Raw genomic sequence first — 20,738 nt, forward strand, 5'->3', positions numbered from 1 at the left:
GAAAAGAAAGAGGAAAAAAAAAACCCTGCAGCCCTCCTTCCTCGCTGACAGCAGACCATAAAAAGTATTGGGGCTTTGTTTCTTTCTCGCTGACAGCAGCAGACGCCAGCGGGCACGCGGCAATTAACCAGGGTCGCCGTTCACGCGTGCAAAGCCTCCCTCCCCCGTTTATTTTTCTTTTCTTGATACGCAGCCCTCCTTCCTCGCACCTGTTAAAGATCTACCTCTCCAGTCTCCACCCCCTTCCCATCGAGTCCCTCTTTTCCCAGCTCTCAAAGTTCCGGTCTTTCTCCTCCAGTTTCCAGAAATCCTTTTTGTCTCTTATTTCGAGCCAAGGGAAGGATCGATGGCGACCGTTCGGGAAGAGAAAGGCCGGGATCCGGCGGGTCTGGTGGTGAGCTTTGGGGAGATGCTGATTGACTTCGTGCCAACGGAGTCTGGGGTGTCGCTTGCGGAGGCTCCCGGGTTCCTCAAGGCCGCCGGCGGTGCCCCCGCCAACGTCGCCATCGCGGTGACGAGGCTCGGCGGCCGCGCCGCCTTCGTCGGGAAGCTCGGCGACGATGAGTTCGGGAGGATGCTGGCCGGGATCCTGAGGGACAACGGCGTCGACGCCGACGGCGTGCGGTTTGACGCGAACGCCCGGACGGCGCTCGCCTTCGTGACGCTCCGGTCCGACGGGGAGCGCGAGTTCATGTTCTACCGGAACCCCAGCGCCGACATGCTCCTTACGGAGGACGAGCTCGACCTCCCTCTGCTCCACCAGGTAGGTCCGATCGGATCTCCGAGATCCAGAATAGATCTCTCTCTCTCTGGACGATTCAGGTATGCATGTCATTGTGTTGAACATGGAGGGTAGTAGGATCCTTTGGAATGATGGGGGTCTACCTCAGTCCAGGTATTTCACACCTGGGTCGGACCCACCTGCATACAGGTTTGTCTGGGTGCGAACCTGCCGCGTACGCGGTAAGATAGTCGATGATAACGGCTTAACGGGTTCGCGTGGCGCATTTTACGGACCCAAGTCTGTTTCTGTGGGAATAACACATTCGGTCCCATTTTAAACGACCGTGGTTGCGGGTCAATGTAGATGGTAGACCAACCCTTTTGGATTTGGACTCGAATCAAGAAGGATCCGGCCCGTATCCGATCCGTTTGCAGTGCCTACTGCCTATTTACAATATATCACCAATATTTTGAATTTCTCGCTATTTTATCGTGAAAAATCTACATGCAGGCAAAATCCTGATAACATCATGAGAATTGTAAGGTTTCGCATATTACGATACCATAGTGACGAATATGTCCAATGTTTTAAATTTCTCGTGATTTTGTCCAAAAGGTTTAACTTCAGGCAAATCCTGATAACATCATCAGAATGGTAACATTTTGCATATTTTGAATATATGGCGATTACCATAATCACAAATGTCACCCAAATTTTTGAGTTTCTCGCGATTTTATCATCACATTTTTTTATTCACGCAAGATACTGATAACATCATGATATTCTTTATTGTATTATAATTAAAGTATAAATGTGCCGATGATTTCTCGATATTTTCCTCTAAAGAATTTCAAGATCTTCCCTTGCAGAGAAAACGCCGAGAACAGCATTTTTCTGATTAACTAATGCTCATTGATAGATGGATGATTGATGTTCATTATCTTTTTATTATGCTCAACAGGCTAAGATATTCCATTACGGTTCCATAAGCTTGATCTCGGAGCCATGCAGGTCAGCACATAAGCGAGCTATGGCTGAGGCCAAGAAAGCCGGTGCGATCCTGTCGTTCGATCCCAACCTCCGGCTGCCGCTATGGGCGTCGCCGGAGGATGCGCGCAACATGATCCTAAGCATATGGGAGGAAGCAGACATCATCAAGATTAGCGACGTCGAGCTGGAGTTCTTGACGGGGAGCAGCTCTCTGGAGGATGAAGTGGCCATGTCTCTGTGGCACAAGGACTTGAAGCTCCTTGTTGTCACTGTTGGAGATAACGGTTGCAAGTATTACACCAAGGTATTACTCAAAATTTAGTTGATTTTAGTATTTTAGCACCCTTTTGAATGAACATCAGCATATCTCAATGCATATTTTTTTTCTCTTTTCTCCCTCCCTTTATGTAGGTTTCCCCTTTCTTTACCAAGTTGGCACAAATGAGATATTTTGTGCTTGTATGATATTAGATTTGACGCACCAAATTACGTATCCAATTGCAATTGCAGGATTTCCGTGGAGCAGTCAACAGTGTTAAGGTGAAGGCAGTAGACACGACTGGTTGTGGGGATTCTTTTGTAGGTGCATTGTTGAAACAGCTAAGCCAGGATGCATCCCTGTTGGAGGTAACGATTCAAGTCTAAGGCCCCTAGTTTCCTAATTTATTGCTTTAGGGCTTTTTTTTCACGAGAAGATGCTAAGGTAGCATCCCTTTTCACATCCTTTCCCACCACCATGAGAATGCCCCACATCACGGTAGGAAAGTGCCATGCTAGTAAGGGCCTGTTTGGAATCTGGCCGCTGGGATGGGCGTTTATGCATTTGGTGTTGCCGAGACATCAAACGCCATGGTGTTGTAACCATTTGAATCTCGGCGCTAGGAGAGGCATTTATGCATTTGGAATGTGAAGTGAGGCCCTTTCTCCTTTGTATTTACACTAATGGATGCATTTGGCAGCTACCACCTCTATGCATAAACGCCCATCCCAGCTACCGATCCCAAGGGCGCCCAGTTTTTCCCACAACCTTCCTCTTTTTACATAAAAAGTCCTACACCCCTTTCTTTCATGAAGAGGTCATTCATGAAAAGGTCATGCTGGCAGGATTTTTAGAAAGTCGTGCCACTTCCATGAGAGGGTGCCTTAGAGTTTTTTCTTTGGTTTAGTTAGAATTAATAACCAATGTCTAGCATAGAGTGGGATTATACTCCTCTTCAGCACCTTGGGAAGTATACCTGAGACTGATGCCTTCAATTACATTGAAAAGCGTGCACTAGCTACAGTAACCTAAAGCTGCCCGGCTCGGTGGTTGAATAGTACAGATGCCACAGGAGGCGTAAACTTTCCCAGTGGTTGAATAGTGCCATAGGAGGCGTTTGATTGGCTAGGGAAGCCAAATTTTGATATAAAATTTTCTTTAAAAAAGTAAAAAGAAAAATAATGTTAAAGATGGCCCGCAGGATGGTGATGCATGGAAACATGCTATTTTTTAGGATAAGATGGGCCACCCATTGTTAGGGCTTAACACCATGCGCACATGCGAATCCTTTTTTATTGTTCCTTGATAGTTGATCTTAGGGAAGGCCAGCTGGCCGGGTGGGATGCATCATAGCTCTTTAATGTGTATAAAATAACATTGTTTGGTAGTTCATGACTCTTTTGTGGTTTTAGGATTCAAACACAAATCCGGAAAGAGGTTCAATAAGGCCTCAAAGAGGGAACACAAATTACTTAAACATAAGTAAAGCAATCAATCACAAAACAAGAATATTTGCATGGTTCGATGATGTGCCTACGTTCATAAGAAGAGTTCAAAATAATCCTATTAATGAAAAACAATCACCATACTACAAAAATATGCAAAACCACAAAATAATAATAACACTTATCCTCCAGTCCATCAATATGATCAATGTACGTAACTCAAAATCCCCCTTTTAATCACTTATGTGCTGCTAAGAAAACTCATTTATGCTACTCTTTAATAGAAGAACAACCCTTGCACCCAATGGTTTTTCTTCATTTTTGTCTTTCTTTCTTTTCTCACAAAAACCAACCCTCACAATACCACCACCGTACAAAACTTGAGAGACTCCCTCTCTCTTATGTATTTTTTTAATGTACAAAAAAAGTCAACAAACAAAACAAAATAGTCTCATGAGCACTCGACACATGATTGTGAAAATATCAGACTTGCCAAAAACACACATAGGATCGAGTCATCCAATCACACACATAAAGAAGACACGATTGTATGTGGTCCAATCAATCTGATCTGTATCCACGTCAATGAAACCTCTCTTTCTCTCTCTCTTGAATTCACTAGAACTTTATTTATAATGAATATCTCAAGGGGGACGTCCCATACAGTTCCCTACTCTAGGTAGGAGTCCCACTTCATGTGGGTTACATTTGTATGTCTTTATTGGTCTTTATCTTCTTTTCAGATCATTCTTAAACAGTCTAGTCTTTCTTGCTCCTGTAGGTCTCTTGTTGATGTGAGTTACAAAATCCTATTGTATTAGGCAGTTTAGACTTGTGGGGCCGTTGAGTTGGTCTTGATCTTGATCCTGGATCGAATCTGGATATGCTTCATTTGGATCAACATCTCTAACACCCCCCTCAAGCTTAAAGTGCGGTATGTGACATTGAGCTTGGATCTGAAGTATTGAAATTGGAAAACAAGCAATGCTTTGGTCAAAAAATCAACAATTTTGTCTCGAGAAGAGTTGTTTCTTTGCCACTTTTTGTACGCACAAAGTGCACATCAATTTCAATATACTTGCTCTGACTATGAAAAGTTGGATGTGCTCCTAAATATGTGGCACTAACGCTATCACACCAAACAACAGGCGGAGAACCGGTAGGGACACACAATTCTTGAAGAATGAATTAAACCCATGTGATCTCTGTAGCATTATTGACAACAACTCTATATTATGCTTTTGTGCTGGATTGAGAGACTATATGCTGTTTGCAAGAACTCCAAGACACCATATTAGGTCCTATATAAATGACATATTAGGTCTTATATAGATGACATATCCATAGGTAGATATGCGGTCATTTGGGCATCCTGCTCAATCAACATCAGAGTACACAGATTCTAAAAGCTTTGGATGGCCTGAGGAGAAGACCATACTGTACAGTGAACTTTAGATAGCGCAAGATGCGTTTAACTATAGACCAATGTTCTAAAGGAGAATGATGCATATACTGGCGAACTCTCTTCACGCTCATTGAGATATCTGGTCATGTTAAAGTAATATATTGTAGGGCCCCAACAATGCTTCTGTATAAGGTAGGATTATCGAATTCTGCACCACTGCTGGCAGTGAGTTTGAAGAAAGCAGACATGGGCGTGGATATGGGTTTGGCCTCCAACATTTTAGATCTCATAAGAATATCCAGAATAGATTTTCTTTGAGAAAAAAACAAGCCCTGCTGAGTGTATGCTGCCTCTACACCAAGAAAATAGTAAAGTCTGACAAGATCTCTAAGAACAAACTATTGCCCAATAGAGGCGATTAAATCATGAATAACAAATGAACAATTTTTTTGTGACCAGAATTTCATCTAACATAAACCAAGATAAAAAATTTATTTTACTCTTATGAGAAACAAATAATGACAGGTCAATTTTGGAGCCAACAAAGCCTCTCTTGACAAGAGCATTACTTAATTCTTGCAACCAAGCCCTGGGTGCCTGTTTTAGACCATAGAGGTCTTTCTTAAGTTTGCAAACATGCCTAGAAAACCAGGGGGTTGGACCATATACACTTTCTTTTCTAAGGTTTCATTAAGAAAGACATTATTAACATCAAGTTGACTTACCTTCTATCCTGCAGTTAATGCAATAGTCAACAGAGTGCAAATAGTGGTTGGTTTGACTATAAGACTAAAGGTTTTAAAAAAATCATTATCTTCTTTTTTATGAAAATCCTTAGCAACAAAGGAAACTTTATATCGTTCAAGAGTTCCATCAACTCATCTTTTGACCTTATAAACCCATTTGCAACCAACAAGATTGTGAGAATCATTTGAAGGTATAAGTTCCTAGGTTTTATTTCTTATAAGAGCATCATATAAGGTCTTTAACTACCTATTTATATTTAGCAGGCTCGGTGTTGTGAAAAGCATTGAGGCGTAGCGAGGCGCTCCACCAAAATCTGAGGCGAGGCATAAGCCTCGAGGAGTAAAGCGTAAGCCTCATATTTTTTTTAAAACATAAAAAAATGATAAAAAATATCTAAAATTATAAATAAATGAAAAATGCTTTATTGATGAAGCAACAACCAACAAAAAATAAAAAATCTCAAATAAATATTGAAGGCACGACATATAATCCAAAGGATGGCGGGATTGTTGATTGGAATTACTACAATGTGGATAGCAATATGAAGACGTTAGCTGAGATTTGTGCAGTTTACAATGACTCAGGTATTTCTTGCAATGGTCACTTATTCCGTGCCACTGGAATGCCTATTGAAGCAGCACTCAAGGTCAGGGTTACTTATAAGTCTCCTTTATGCCATTTTTATCAGCAATAACAATGATTTTATTTTTTTATTTTGCACCAGTGTTATTAAAAACGCGCCTCAAGGCACAAAAAGTGCACCTCGCCTCAAGGCGAGGGGCTTTATGCCTTGAGGTGCATGTATAAAGCGCAAAAGCCCCAAGGCGTGCGCCTCATACGCCTTAAGGTGCACGCCTCGAGGAGAGGCGCGCCTTAAGATGAGGCGCATATGCCTCATTCTTTTGGTCAAATGAGGGTCAAAACCCTCATTTGACCAAAATTTAGGGCTTAAACAGAGAGAGATCAGGGCCCTTTTATTTTTTTTATGGCTCTCACGCCTCTCTGGTTTTCTCTCACGCAACCTTTCTGTCTCTCTCGTCTCTCACGCAACCACACACTCTCTCTCTCTCTTGTCTCTCACACAACCACTCTCTCTCTCACGCAACTCTCTCTCTAGTCTCTCAAATCAGTCTTTCTCTCTCGTAGGCGAGCCCGAAAACAGGTACTGTCTTTCTCTCATTTTTTTCTAACACGCAGCCTGCAGAAAAGAGTTCCTCCATGCCTAGACATTGCACTTTGCATTTCTCATAGACAAAATAAGGAAAATGAAAATGGTGTTCACGCATCTTTTCTTAAGAAAAAAAAGGTATACGTGCATAGCCTAAAGTTAGTTTTTCTGCACCTGATTTCCAAAACCAATAAAATATCCTGAGTCCATAATAGGGAAAAACTATTGCCAACCTATTCAAATGAATTTGTGACAATTTTCAAGTACTGAACGAGTGATTTTAACAGCTTAATGTAAATTTTCTGAATTTTCTTAGAAGCCATCATATTCGGCCAGTTAAAGGAATTCTTAGCTTAGTATATTGGTCTCTCTAGGAATGTTCTATATCTATGGTGATGATGGATATATCAGGTTTATCAACATGAACACATGTGAAACTGTTGTCTTTGCGTGCTCACGGATCAGTTTGATCTTCTGGATGTTTTATCGGCAACCTGTGATGGAATGCCAATCCCTTCTTTTGCACGTAAGATCGATGACTAAATAGATGATCTAAACTACCTTTACTTTTGGTAAATATCTGTAAAATTAAAAAAAAGTGTTTCCAGTACTTAATGTTTTCTGATAAAACACACATACAGTCTATCTCTCTCATGCTTGTATTTATTTGAGATTTTTTATTTCTTTCCAATGTTAATTTTCTGTATTTGCTTGAGATTTTTTATTTCTTTCTCATGTTAATTTTCAGTATTTGCTTCATCAATAAGGCATTTTTTATTTATTTATAATTTTAAATATTTTTTATAGTTTTTTTAAGTTAATTTTTTTTAAGGCTTATGCTTTATGCCTCAAGGCTTACGCTTCGCCTCAGATTTTGGTGGAGCGCCTCAACGCTTTTCACAACACTGTTTTGCACAAATATCAAAATTAACAATCTATTGGTAACAATCTATGAAAGATGGATAGACACATAATTGTACCTAGACTTGAAGTTTTGAAAGAAGAATATTGTGCATTTGTCTTGATAAGCATGTGAAGAATGCAACCGACTATTTATCATATGACACCTCAGTGCCTACATATAATTTTAGTTGTGAATTTTTTTATGATCTAGTGCATATAAAAAATCACGTGTGAAGATAAAACTTTTAGGTATGTTTTAACATTCTATCAGCCCAAATTCAACCAAGAGATGTGCATCCAATCAAGACCATAAATAGTTGGTCTTGATTTGAGATGTGCATCCAATCAAATAAAAATCCCAAAACAAGGTGAGGCGCGTACGCCTCAAGGCGTATGAGGGGTGCGCCTCAGGGCTTTTGCGCTTTATGCCTACGCCTCAAGGCACAAAGCCCCTCGCCTTGAGGCAAGGCACACTTTTAATAACACTGGGAAGGCTCCTAGTCATGGGTAAGTTCACTCAATAGTGCTATTAGAAATGAGTATTTGGACGCATGATAGACTTTGGGTTTAAGAGTCCCAACTTGGGCAAGTGTAACCATGTGATGAGTGTGATAGGGACAAGGACGATTTCAAGATTTGTTTCAGGTATTGTTGGAGAGGCAAGAACATGCTCAAAACTTGTGTACTAGGGATGGTTTCTTCTGTACTAACAAGGTAATTCAAGGGGAAGAGTTCATAGAGGATATGGGTTGAGGGTCTATTGAGATACATAAAGGTGGACTAGCTGAACAATTTTGGCTTTTTCAACCGATTTATCTTAAGGAAACTTATTTTCATCAAAGACAACATCTCTAAATATAACGATTTTACGGGATTGTGGCTCAAGATAGATATATCCATGGTGATTATTATTGTATCTCAGGAAAATATGTGATTTGGACCTAAAGTCAAGTTTATTTTCACGGTAAGGTATGAAATTAAGATAACATGCACATTCAAAGGTCTTTAAAAATTTATAATCAGGTTTCTTTTTAAATAGGACCTCAAGAGGACATTTGTATTTAAGGTTGGGTGTAGGTAGTTTGTTAACTAGGTAAACAATTGTGGAGAAGGCATAGGTCTAGAGTTTTTGAGGAATATTGGCATGAGCCATGAGTGTAAGACTTGTATCTACAACATGTGTTTGCTTTCTTTCAGCGATCCCATTCTGTTCTTGTGTGTGAGGACAAGAGACACGATGGCCAATACCACAATCCTTTAAAAAGGAGTCAAGGGCTCTATCTTCACCACCACCATCAATGTGCAAAAATTTAATCTTTTTAGCATTTTCAACAAGGGTTTTAAATCTTCTGAATATATTGGCAACATTGGACTTGTGATTCAATAAATATAAACAAAAATATTTGAAGGCATCAACAAAAATAATATAATACCTATAGTCGTTTTCACCTTGAACATGGACTAGTCCCCAATCATCTGAAAAGATAATCTACAAGGTTCAAGATTTTCATAAGATATGCAAGAAAAAAAGTAACTTATGTTGTTTACTCATCTAGCAAGCAGAATAGACACAAATATCTGTATTAAAATAAGGCAGACTGAATCTTTGAATAACTTTCTGAACAATTTTCAAACTAAGATGTACAAGTCTATTATGCCAAATATCTAAATCAACTATTTCTCTTACACGAGCATTTTTATTATCAATATTACTAAAAGAATCAATAAAATAGAGTGCATTCTATTAATATATATCTATATATATTGTAACTGAAATACTCAACAAGGGTATTTCAGTCTTTTCACTGTAATAGGCGTCGGCCCATTAGGGACTGACAACCCTTTTTTACCTTTTTATTTTTTGTTTTTGACTGTTGGGCCAGCTCCAATATAGCTGTTGGAGCTGCTCCCAACAGTCATAAATATGACCGTTGGGAGCAACCCAACAGCCATATTGGTTGCCCACTTTAGCCTCTTGTATTATAAATAGGCCTCATGGCCTTTGTATTATTTCATCTCTTTTTCAAGAGAGTTTTGTATGCAATATACTTTCTCATTTGACCTTTGTGTGGGTGGTGTGATTATTCAATCAAGTGTTCCCACTTGATTGAGGTGTGTGTTCTTGCATATTCATCGGATTCAATCCACTTCATTACATGGTATCAAAGCTTGGGTGTTCCAAAAGCCGTTTTTAGAGAAGATCGTTATAATATCAAGAGGAGGATCGTGAGCTTAGCAAAATACAACAAATCATGAATGATTGCATTGGGAAGCGAACCACTTCGAAAAAAAGTCTTGTATTTTCTTCCTCGTTCTCTCTTTCTTTTTCTTTCTCTCTCTATCCACTTGTTGTAAATGGAGAATGAGAGGGAGGTAATAGTCCCCATTCCCATACGCCTAAATGACACAAACTATGTGATGTGGGCATCCATAGTAAAACATAAAATATGGGAAAAGGGACTTCGGGGATTGGTTGACGACACCGAAAAAGACCCTAAACTAATTCTTACAAAAATTGAGAATGGAAAAGAAGTTGCGCTTCAAGGAGAGAAAATGGCTAAAGTTGTTTCCGACTATGAGAAAAGATGAAAGAAATGGAGGATGGGTCATTCCAAAATTATTGGATGACTCATCAATACTGTGGACATCCACAAGTGTTCTAGTTTGACGAAGTTTGACTTCGCTAGTGATTCATGGAAATACCTTAAAGACATATATAGTCTTAAAGATATCACACATATATGTAACGTCCAAAACAAAGTAAGGACCATGACTCAAGAAGAGATGAACATAAGAGAATACTACAATGCTATCTCTCTCCTTTGGGATGAATTGACTCTTCTTGAACCAAAGTGGCATTGCCCACAAGATGTTGAACTCCGCAAAAATCAAATCAAAGTAGAGCATTTCTATTAATTCATAAATGGGCTTAGGCCCGAATTTGAAGAAACTAAATATGCTATTCTTCATAGATGAGGGGTCCCTTCCATAGTTGAAACTCTTGAAGAATTAACGATGAAAGAAAATAGATTGAAAAAGCCATCCACTTCTAAAGATAAAGAACTCGTGCTTGCTATGTCAAAGCCCGAAAATCATAGCAAGAACTATAAACGGTAAAGAAGCGGCTTTGAATATATTGGGTTCAATAATGAACCGATACACATGCACATTAAGTGCGAATATACCCACTAAAGGGAAAACACAAGCACATAATGTGCTAACACATAAACCCACAAAGAGGCAAAAATGCCTATAAGGCATAAGTTAATATCATTGAAGAAAATAAGGGTGTAATGTAACACCCATTACATTGAGCAAAAGCTCCTTATTGGAGTGAAGAATACAAAGGGGAAAACCCCTATTTATAAGCACAAAAAGGGACCACCTTGGGGGCTCCCAAAGGAGACGTTGGAGAGCCCCCAACGGTCACATTTGTGACCGTTGGGGGCTCCCAACGTCTCTATTGGGAGGCCCCCAATATGGTACGAATACGAAAAACAAAAAATAAAAAACAGAAAATTAAAAGAAATATTACAATGCATATTCCAATTGGAATATATGTAAAATTACAAATTACAAGAATACCCTTGAGGGTATTTTATGAAGAGAATATATATATATATATATAAATAGAGATACATATACATATATATATATATATATATATATATATATATATAAAGATACGTATACATATATATATGTATACGTATCTCTATTTATATATTTATATATATATATGTACATTTAAGGATTATATTTCAACATACATATATGTGTACGAGTACTCATATTTTAACATAAACCACCTCATTTTTTAAGAAATGAGAATGATAGAAATCCCAACAACTATGAAAAGAAAGGTGATTATGATTTTAAAAGGAGTGAAAAAATTATTTGTTATCATTGTTATGAACCGGGACACATCAAACCTTTTTGTCCTAAAAGAAAGAAGGAGGATCATAAAGATGATAAAAGAGTGGCTTCAGTTGAAAGGAGTGAAATAGATGACTCCAAATGCATCAACTCGCTCTCTTTAGCTCAACTAATGGAGGCACTACAACATATGCTTAAAGCTCAAGCTACTTCTTATTGGGGAGCTGCCATATCTATAAGTGACAACCATGGTAAGACCTCTTGGATACTTGACTCTGCCGCTTCATTTCATATGTCCCCTAATGAGTCTATATTTGACCGAATACAAGTTTAATCTAAATGATTCTTGTGTTTCAACTGCCGATTACACATATTTGAAAATTAAAAGTTTTGGTATTTATCAAAAAACACCTATCTTTCATATACCAAATGTAAGAGTACTACCAAAATTAAATTTAAATCTTTTATCGATTTCTCAAATTGCGGATTATGATTAAAAAATAGTTTTTTCATGTAATGATTGTCTAATGCAGGATCTCCAGTTCGGGAAGCCGATTGGGTGAGGCCATAGAAGAGGAGATCTCTATGTCATGGACAATCTTGAATTACCAAAACGATATTTTTGTAATTTTGTGAAAAAGAAAGATATAGAAATTTGGCACAAAAGACTAGGACACCCTAGTGTGACCAAATTACAATTGTTTTCATTTCTTTCAAATTGTAAAGAAAAAAATTTTGTACGTGAAGATTGCATTATTGGCAAAATGACGTCTTTACCTTTTGGACCAAGACACCTTATAACTAAGAATCCATTTGAATTAGTGCATTCAAATGGATTCGGATGTATGGGGACCGGCTTCGGTCGTGTTCAAAGGAGGTGTTTTCTATTATGTTGTGTTTGTAGACGATTATAGTAGACACTCTTGGATATTCTTTCTAAAACACAAATCAGAAGTATTTGATTGTTTTAAAAAATTTCATAGTTATATAAAGAATCAATTTAAAACTAATATTCAATTCTTTAGAACTAATTCCGGAGGAGAATTTGTGTCAAAAGAGTTTGAAAATTATCTTGGCCTAAATGAGATTATTCATCAAAAATCATGTTCATACACTCCTCAACAAAATGGACTTGCCGAAAGAAAGCACATACACGTTATTGAGACCACTAGAACACTTTCAGTATCTAGAAATGTTTCAAAAGATTTTTGGGCCGAAGCCGCCCTTACGGCGGTCTATTTGATGAATAGAATGCTTTCAAGAAATATTAAAAATGTCTCCCCTATTGAAAAACTTTGTAAAATGTATCCTGATTACAAAAGGTTGAGGGTCTTCGGGTGTTTTGTTCTTACCAACAAGAATGATAAACTCTTTCCTAAAGCAATTTCTTGTGTGTTTTTAGGCTATGCCGAAAACAAAAAAGGATATAGGTGTTATGACATTGAAAGAAACAAATTGTATGTTTCTCGAAATGTTACATTTCTTGAAAATGAAAACAGTTTTAGCAAAGAAAAAATCCAAGAGAGTTGTGATTATTCGTTCCTCTTTGACCTAGTCAATGATAAGTGTGAAAATATTCATGAAAGTGAAGATATGCATGAGGCAAATGAGAATGTGAGAAGAAATCTTGATGATATAGACCTATCTCACAACAATTTACAAACCTATGCTCTACGTACCAAAGGTCACCCACCATGTGCCCTGGAAAGATACTCTCAAAACCAAGAAGAAGATTCTTAGAAAATCTATAAGAATTTCAAATGCTCCTAGTAGATTTATATCATATGATTCTTTTGAACCAAGGTATAGATCGTGTCTAATGGTCATTCACTCGTATTTTGAACTTCAATCATATCATGAGGCTAAACATCATCAAGAATGGGTTAAGGCCATGAACAATGAGTTAAAAGCATTAGAAAGAGCAAAAACTTGGGAAATCCAAACATTACCTTAAGGAAGAAAAACGATAGGATGCAGATGGGTATACAAGGTAAAAACCAAGTACGATGGAACATTAGAAAGATATAAAGCTAGGTTAGTGGCCAAATGATACAATCAAGAATATGGGATAGACTATGATGAGACGTTTGCCCCAGTCACTTGAATGACCACTGTTAGAACTCTCATTGCTATAAGACCGATTAGGAAATGACCTATATTTCAAATGGATGTTAAAAATGCATTTTTAATTGCTAATCTGGACGAAGAGGTGTACATGGATCATTCACCAGGCTTGGCTTTAGCATATAAAAAAACTTTTCGGTTACGTAAGGCCCTATATGGCTTGAAACAAGCCCCCAAAGCTTGGTATGATAGGTTTAGCAATGTGATGACACAACTTCATTTTAAATCTTGTTTTACTAACACTGCATTGTTTGTTAAGTCTTCTAATGCAGGAATGGTCATCCTATTTCTTTACGTAGATGATATGATAATCACAGGAGATGATAAGCAGGGAGTTAACTATATCAAAGATGTGCTTAAAGCCAACTTTAATATGTCAGATCTTGGTTTTTTACGATACTTTCTTGGAATAGAAGTTGCTTACTCACATCGTGGTTATTTTTTGTCACAGACTAAATACGCAGCGGAGATCATTGAAAGATCAAGACTCTCAGATGAAAATTGGTCGATACTCTGAAAGTCATAAATGCCAAAATGAAGAAATATGATGGATAGCCCTTGCAAGATCCAACACCTTACAAACAAATGATTAGGGTTTTGTCTTATTTTTCTATTACTCCTCCTGATATATTTCATTCTATTCATTCTGCTAATCAATTTCAGCATGCTCCCACTACAGTACATATGAGCGCTGTAATGAGAATTGTTAGATATATTAAAAAATCTATTAATTTTGGCTTGTTTTTGTCCTCCTCCTCCTCACTAGAAGTCATTGCATATTCTGATTTTGATTGGGGAGGAGATGTCAATAATAGATGCTCAACTACTAGTTTATGTGTATTTGTAGGTGACTTCATAATTTCATGGCGATGCAAAAAGCAGCAGAATGTGTCACTCTCCTCCACTGAAGCTGAGTATTGTGCCATGGCGACAACTACATATGAGTTAGTGTGGCTAAGACAACTTCTCGAAGACTTGGAGGTTCATATTGCCGACCTTTTAAGATTATGTTGTGACAACAAGAGTGCTGTATACATTGCAAGCAATCATACATTTCATGAGAGGACAAAACACATTGAGATGGATTGCCACTACGTTCATGAAGAATTTTTGAGAAAGACCATCACATTGCCCTATGTTTCGTCTGAATATCAATTAACAGACTTCTTCACCAAAACGCTTCCGTCTCCAAGATTTCACTTCTTACTTGGCAAACTCTCGATTGTTCCACCATGAGTTTGAGGGGGGGAAGCTATACATCTTCTTAGACAACTTATTAAGAGATATAGAGAGAGGAACAAAGATTTGCATATGGTTTTTATTGATTTGGAGAAGGCATACGATAGAGTACCTAGGGATGTTCTCTGGTGGACAATGATGAAAAAATGTGTTTCTCTCAAGTACATTATTATAATTAAAGATATGTACGAAGGAGTAGTAACCAATGTCCGCACATGTGGAGGGGTGACAACCAATTTTCCTATAACGGTTGGGTTACATCAAGGATCTGCATTAAGCCCTTTCCTATTTGCTATAGTGATGGATGAGCTTACGAGATCAATTCAAGAAAATGTGCTGTGGGGTATGTTGTTTGCTGATGATATTGTTTTGATTGATGAGTCTAGAGCTGGGGTTAATGCTAAGTTAGAATTATGGAAACAAACATTGGAAGCAAGACGTTTTAAGTTGAGTAAGAGTAAGACAAAATATATGGAATGTCAGTTTAGTAAGCAACGAAATAGTGATAGGAGTGTAGTGGAGTTTGGTGAACAAGAAATACCGGTGGATGATTGTTTCAAATATTTGGGATCTATCATTCAAAAGTGTGGAGAAATTGATGGAGATGTAAATCATAGGATAAAGGTTGGGTGGATGAAATGAAAAAGTGAAACTGGAGTATTGTGCGATCGTAGAATGCCATTGCGGTTGAAGGGAAAGTTTTATAGGATGACAATTAGGCCCACTTTACTATATGGTACGGAATGTTGGGCTGCCAAGAGACATCATATTCAAAAAATGAGTGTAGCTGAGATGCGTATGCTTAGATGGATGTGTGAAAATACAATAAAAGCTAAGATTCAGAATGAGGAGATACGTAAGAAGGTAGGCGTTGCATCCATTGAAAATAAGATGAGAGAGAATCGTTTACGATGGTTTGGACATATTCGACGAAGGCCTAATGATGCTCCAGTTAGAAGGATGGAGAAATGGGAAAATATATTAGTTAAAAGAGGTCAGGGTAGGCCTAAGAAGACTTGGACAGAGATGATAGGAAAGGATATGAATGCTTTGAACCTCACCGAGGGCATGGCATTGGATAGAAATGATTGGAGGAGAAGGATTCATGTGGAAGATCCATAATGATTTTCTTTTTTGGTTCATATCGCCGACCCCAATTGTTTTGGGATGAAGGCGTGGTTGTTGTTGTCGTTGTATATACATGTATTGTAACTGAAATACCCAGCAAGGGTATTTCAGTCTTTTCACTATAATAGGCGTCAACCCATTAGGGGTTGACAACCCTTTTTCACCTTTTTATTTTTTGTTTTTTATAATTTTTTGTTTTTGACTGTTGGGCCAGCTCCAATATAGTTGTTGGAGCTGCTCCCAACAGTCATCAATATGATCATTGGGAGCATCCCAACACCCATATTGGCTGCCTCCTTTAGCCTCTAGTATTATAAATAGGCCTCATGGCCTTTGTATTATTTCATCTCTTTTTCAAGAGAGTTTTCTATGCAATATACTTTCTCATTTGACCCTTGTGTGGGTGGTGTGATTAAGTGTTCCCACTTGATTGAGGTGTGTGTTCTTGCATATTCATCGGATTCGATCCACTTCATTACACATTCTTTGCTTTTTCCCGAACCAGCTCATCTTCGGTTCTAATATCCTTAGCACTGCAATAAGAAGGATGTAACTCAAACACTACTACATTGTCTTGTGTGAATCTTTGCACATAAAATAATTTCTTAGTTATTTTGGGAACATGTAAGATATCACTAACAAGAAATTTAGAATTGGCAGATTTAAAAATTGAACTACCAATATGAGAAATCTGTAAACCTTTACCATTATCAATCTTTACCGAGTCTTTGGCCCTAATATTATGATAGAGTAGACAAATCATTCAGATATGTAATGTAAGGCTCCTAAATTAGGATACCACACGTCTTCTTCTGACACACCACCTTGTGTAGTGTAAGCATGAGGATGCACAAAGTGACTTTCTCATAAAATCATCATGAGTATCTTGGTTTATCATAAAATTGACAGACGGTGTATTGTTGCCTTGGGTTACTCTGGCCATCTGGGAACTAATGACCTCCATATTGATTTGACTTTGGGGGTCTACCATAAAACTGACCCCCTCTTCCATGCCCTCTAAATCGGCCTTGGCCTCCACGAGGATTGCTACTATTTCCTCTTCGTTGAATATAGTTAGCTTCATGAGGTTCACTTTTGTCACCATCAAGCTCCGAGAGATCGACTTCTTGAGATAAAATAAGACTATGAAGCTTAGTTAACCCAATCAGGGCTTACTCAAAACGAGTGCTAATAGACACTCATGAGTCATATTCACGAAGTAGATCCTGAAGCACATGAAGAGCAAGATCTTCCTGAACAGGTTTTCCCGCAACAAGTTGATGTGAAATCAACTTTATTTTCTAAATATATTCATCAATTGATTTTTTTTCTTTCTTGAAGGACTGAAGTTGTTCTTTTAGCTGCATAATTTTGGCACGTGATGTGCAACATAGGTTTCCTTGAGAGGCTTCCAAACCTCATAAGAGGTATCTAAGTCCACAAATTGAGTATGGATAACCTCAGAAAGGGAGGGAATTATCGGGAATTATCCAACTCAACAAGAGCAGGTCATGCCTCCTCCAAGTCACATAATCTGGATTTAGGACCTGCTTTCCATCTTAAGTAATAAACTCAGTAGGTTTGGTTTTTGACCCATCAATATAACAATGCAAATTATATGAGATCAATAAGGGCTTAAAATGAGAGACCCATAATGTATAGTTATCAGTAGTGAGCTTAGTGCTCAAGAAATATTAAAAGGTATTTGGAGCAGAGAACAATGGAAAAGGAGAGGACTCACTCTTGTTTTGATTATTCTGATTGGTCTCTATGGATGTTTTAGATGTGGAGACTAGGCACTCAAAACGATGATGATGACAACGAGGCAAGCAAGGCACACAAAACGATGGTAGTGGTTAAGGCTCTGATACCATGTGAAAATATCAGACTTGCCAAAAACACACACATGATCAAGTCACCCAATCACACGCATAAAGAAGACATGCAATTTTATGTGGTTCGATTAATATGATCTACGCCCACATCAATAGAACCTCTTTCTCTTTCTCTCTCTTGAATTCACTAGAGGGAGAGGTCCAACTTTATTTATAATGAATATTTCAAGGGGAATGTCCCATATAGTTCCCTACTCTAGGTAGGAGTCTCACTTCGTGTGGGTTATATTTGTATTTGTCTTCATTGGTCTTTATCTTCTTTTTGGATTTTTCTTGAACAATCTTTTTTGCTTCTGTAGGTCTCTTGTTGATGTGGGTTACATAATCCTGTTGTATTAGGGAGTTCAGACGTGTGGGGTTGTTGAGCTGGTCTTAATTTTGATCTTGGATCGGATTTGGATCAATATCTCTAACAATGACGTGACATGTGGGTCCCATAATGGACCAATTCAAGCCACATCATCACAATCTCCACTTTGGCTTTAATGTTCATAGTCACCCAATCATCTCTCTCTCAACTATACCATCTCTCCCAAAGGCCAACAATATCTAACTCTAGACGTTTATCAAGTCCAAGCAATGCTTGAACTTTTAAGCAATCACTTGCTTCGTCATCATATTTGTAGAGTTATCTTTAGTAGAAATCTTCTCTAAGTGAATTTTTCTATTTTCAATGAACTCATGAATTTTATGGTACTTGATCTTAACATGCATTGACCTTTGGTGATACACCATGTTATGAGCAAGTCGATCACACTCTTGTTATCACAATGCACAGATACATTCTCTTGTGAGATGACAAGTTCACTAACCAAACCTTTCAACCAGATTGCTTCTTTTATTGCCTCAACTACTTCCATATACTCTGCTTTTGCAGAATGTATCTCCAATTGATAGGTCTACCATTGCATGTGAACATATAACATGTCAAGGAACGTCTCTTAACAAGGTCACCTGCATAGTTAGAGTCACCATATCAAATCAATGCACATCTACTTTTATCCTTCTGAAGCAATAATTTAGTGTTTATAATACCTTTCAAATAATGCATATTCCATTTAATTGCATCTCGATGAGCCTTACCTGTTTCAAACATATACCTACTAACAACACTTACTGCATGTGCAATATATAGACAGGTGCATATAATAATATACATCAAGCATGCTAGCATAGAGAACTTTAACTTCATCTGCTGCTTAAAAGGTGTGCTACGAGGTTTGACATAATTTATATTGAACATCTTTAACACCTTCTTTACATATCTGCCTTGTGAGACCTATAACTTGCCAAGCTTTCTATTTCTTTTGATTTCTATACCAAGGATCCTTCAAATTCGAAACTCAATATATTATTTAAAGCAATAATATAAAAAATATTCTTGGTGGCAATCAACATATAAAACCAACATTATAAAAAAACTATCAACAACTTATGGTAATAAACACAAAAATCATAATTACTACACAAACCTTTTATACCATTGTCTATTGCGTTCATAAAGTGAGTTCTTCAACTTACTAACAGGGTTCTCATGACCCTTCTTTTTAAATCCTTTTGGTTAATTCATGTAAATGTCCTTTTCTAAATCATCATGAAAGATAGCTATTTGTTCTAACTCCAAGTCAAACATAGCTACCAAAGCTAGCAACAAATGAATAAAGATATATTTTTATAACCGAAGAAAATACTTCATTATAATCAATACCTTTCTTTAGGAAAATTTGCTTTGTAACTAGTATGACTTCATATCTATGAGGCTCTCTTTCACGAGGTACTTCTTTCTTTTGGAACACCCATTTGCACCCAATGACCTTTTTATCCTTTGATAGTTTTCATGTATGATTCTTATGCAAAGAATGCATCTCATCCTTCAAAGCATTCAACCACTTTCTTTCATCCCCTATGGCATCCTTGATGTCGTAACCCATCTTGGGATCTCATTGATGTAAGTTGTTTTGATCAAATTTGACTCTATAGATCTGATGTACATGATCCATTTAGTGAACATGGTCATTTGAATCTCTAGAAGCCGACCTATGTGTAGGATTTTCAAACGATATAAAAATCAATGGTTGTAGAAATGTTTAAAATTGTTGATTAAAAAGTTATATTTTTGCCAAAAAAAAAATGCAATTCAAGGGTTGATTCCTATTAAATGGGCTATGCTGAATCCATCCTTGGGGTCAGATTTGAGTAAAAACAACTTTCATCAATGAGCTTTCAGACGGGGTATGACGGTGGGGATGAGTGAAACCTAATGAATAAATGGTCCATAGTTAGCTTGTCTATCCTACAGACAGCTGGGGAAGGCTGGTCTATACTAATCATGAAAATAGCCTATCTTGAAAATGGGATGCGAGAAATTTACAGCGATTTTTTTGCGTGAATCACAGGATGAGAAAAGGCTAAGGAAGGCCCTGGCATTTGCCAACGCATGTGGAGCAATCACAGCAACTAACAAGGGGGCGATCCCATCCCTGCCAAAGGAGCACCAAGTTCTTGAGTTTCTGCAGACCTTCGAAGAGTGAAGCTGACATGTTCCTCTTTTGCGGTGTTATCTTCTTTTGTAAAGACTTTCCCTTTGTTCTGTATTTGTTCTCCTCTTGAAATTGGCATAATGTGCGGCACAACATGATTGGTTTCTTGGAACAAACTAACTTGTTTTGGGAGTGCAATGTCAGAGTTTTGGTGGGATACAAGACCAATGATGCTCATTAGGAAGGCTCCATAAAAGTAAGATTATGTCTTAGTTATGAATTTTGGTCAGATAAATTGGTTAATAAAATGTTCTTCGTGACAATAAATTGCAGTAAATTATTTTCTTCTGCTGTA

At 37.8% G+C, this 20,738-nt stretch overlaps 1 protein-coding gene across 2 annotated transcripts; it reads left to right on the forward strand.

Annotated features, from left to right (window-relative positions):
* The first annotated feature begins 56 nt into the window (after positions 1 to 56).
* LOC149839036 (putative fructokinase-1) lies at positions 57 to 20,720 on the forward strand. Of its 2 annotated transcripts, none has more exons than XM_090002240.1 (4): positions 57 to 763; positions 1,686 to 2,018; positions 2,225 to 2,341; positions 14,093 to 14,422. In XM_090002240.1, the coding sequence occupies exons 1-4, from the start codon at positions 347 to 349 to the stop codon at positions 14,156 to 14,158; spliced, it is 933 nt and encodes a 310-aa protein (XP_089858366.1). In that variant the 5' UTR covers positions 57 to 346; the 3' UTR covers positions 14,159 to 14,422. The 2 variants fall into 2 exon arrangements, with proteins under 2 accessions (XP_089858366.1, XP_089858365.1); XM_090002239.1 differs by lacking the exon at positions 14,093 to 14,422 and adding an exon at positions 20,300 to 20,720 and having other exon boundaries at positions 88 to 763.
* Positions 20,721 to 20,738: the final 18 nt, after the last annotated feature.

Source organism: Nuphar pumila, chromosome 4, assembly GCF_984573655.1.
Source record: "Nuphar pumila chromosome 4, dmNupPumi1.hap1.1, whole genome shotgun sequence".
Lineage (NCBI taxonomy): Eukaryota > Viridiplantae > Streptophyta > Magnoliopsida > Nymphaeales > Nymphaeaceae > Nuphar > Nuphar pumila.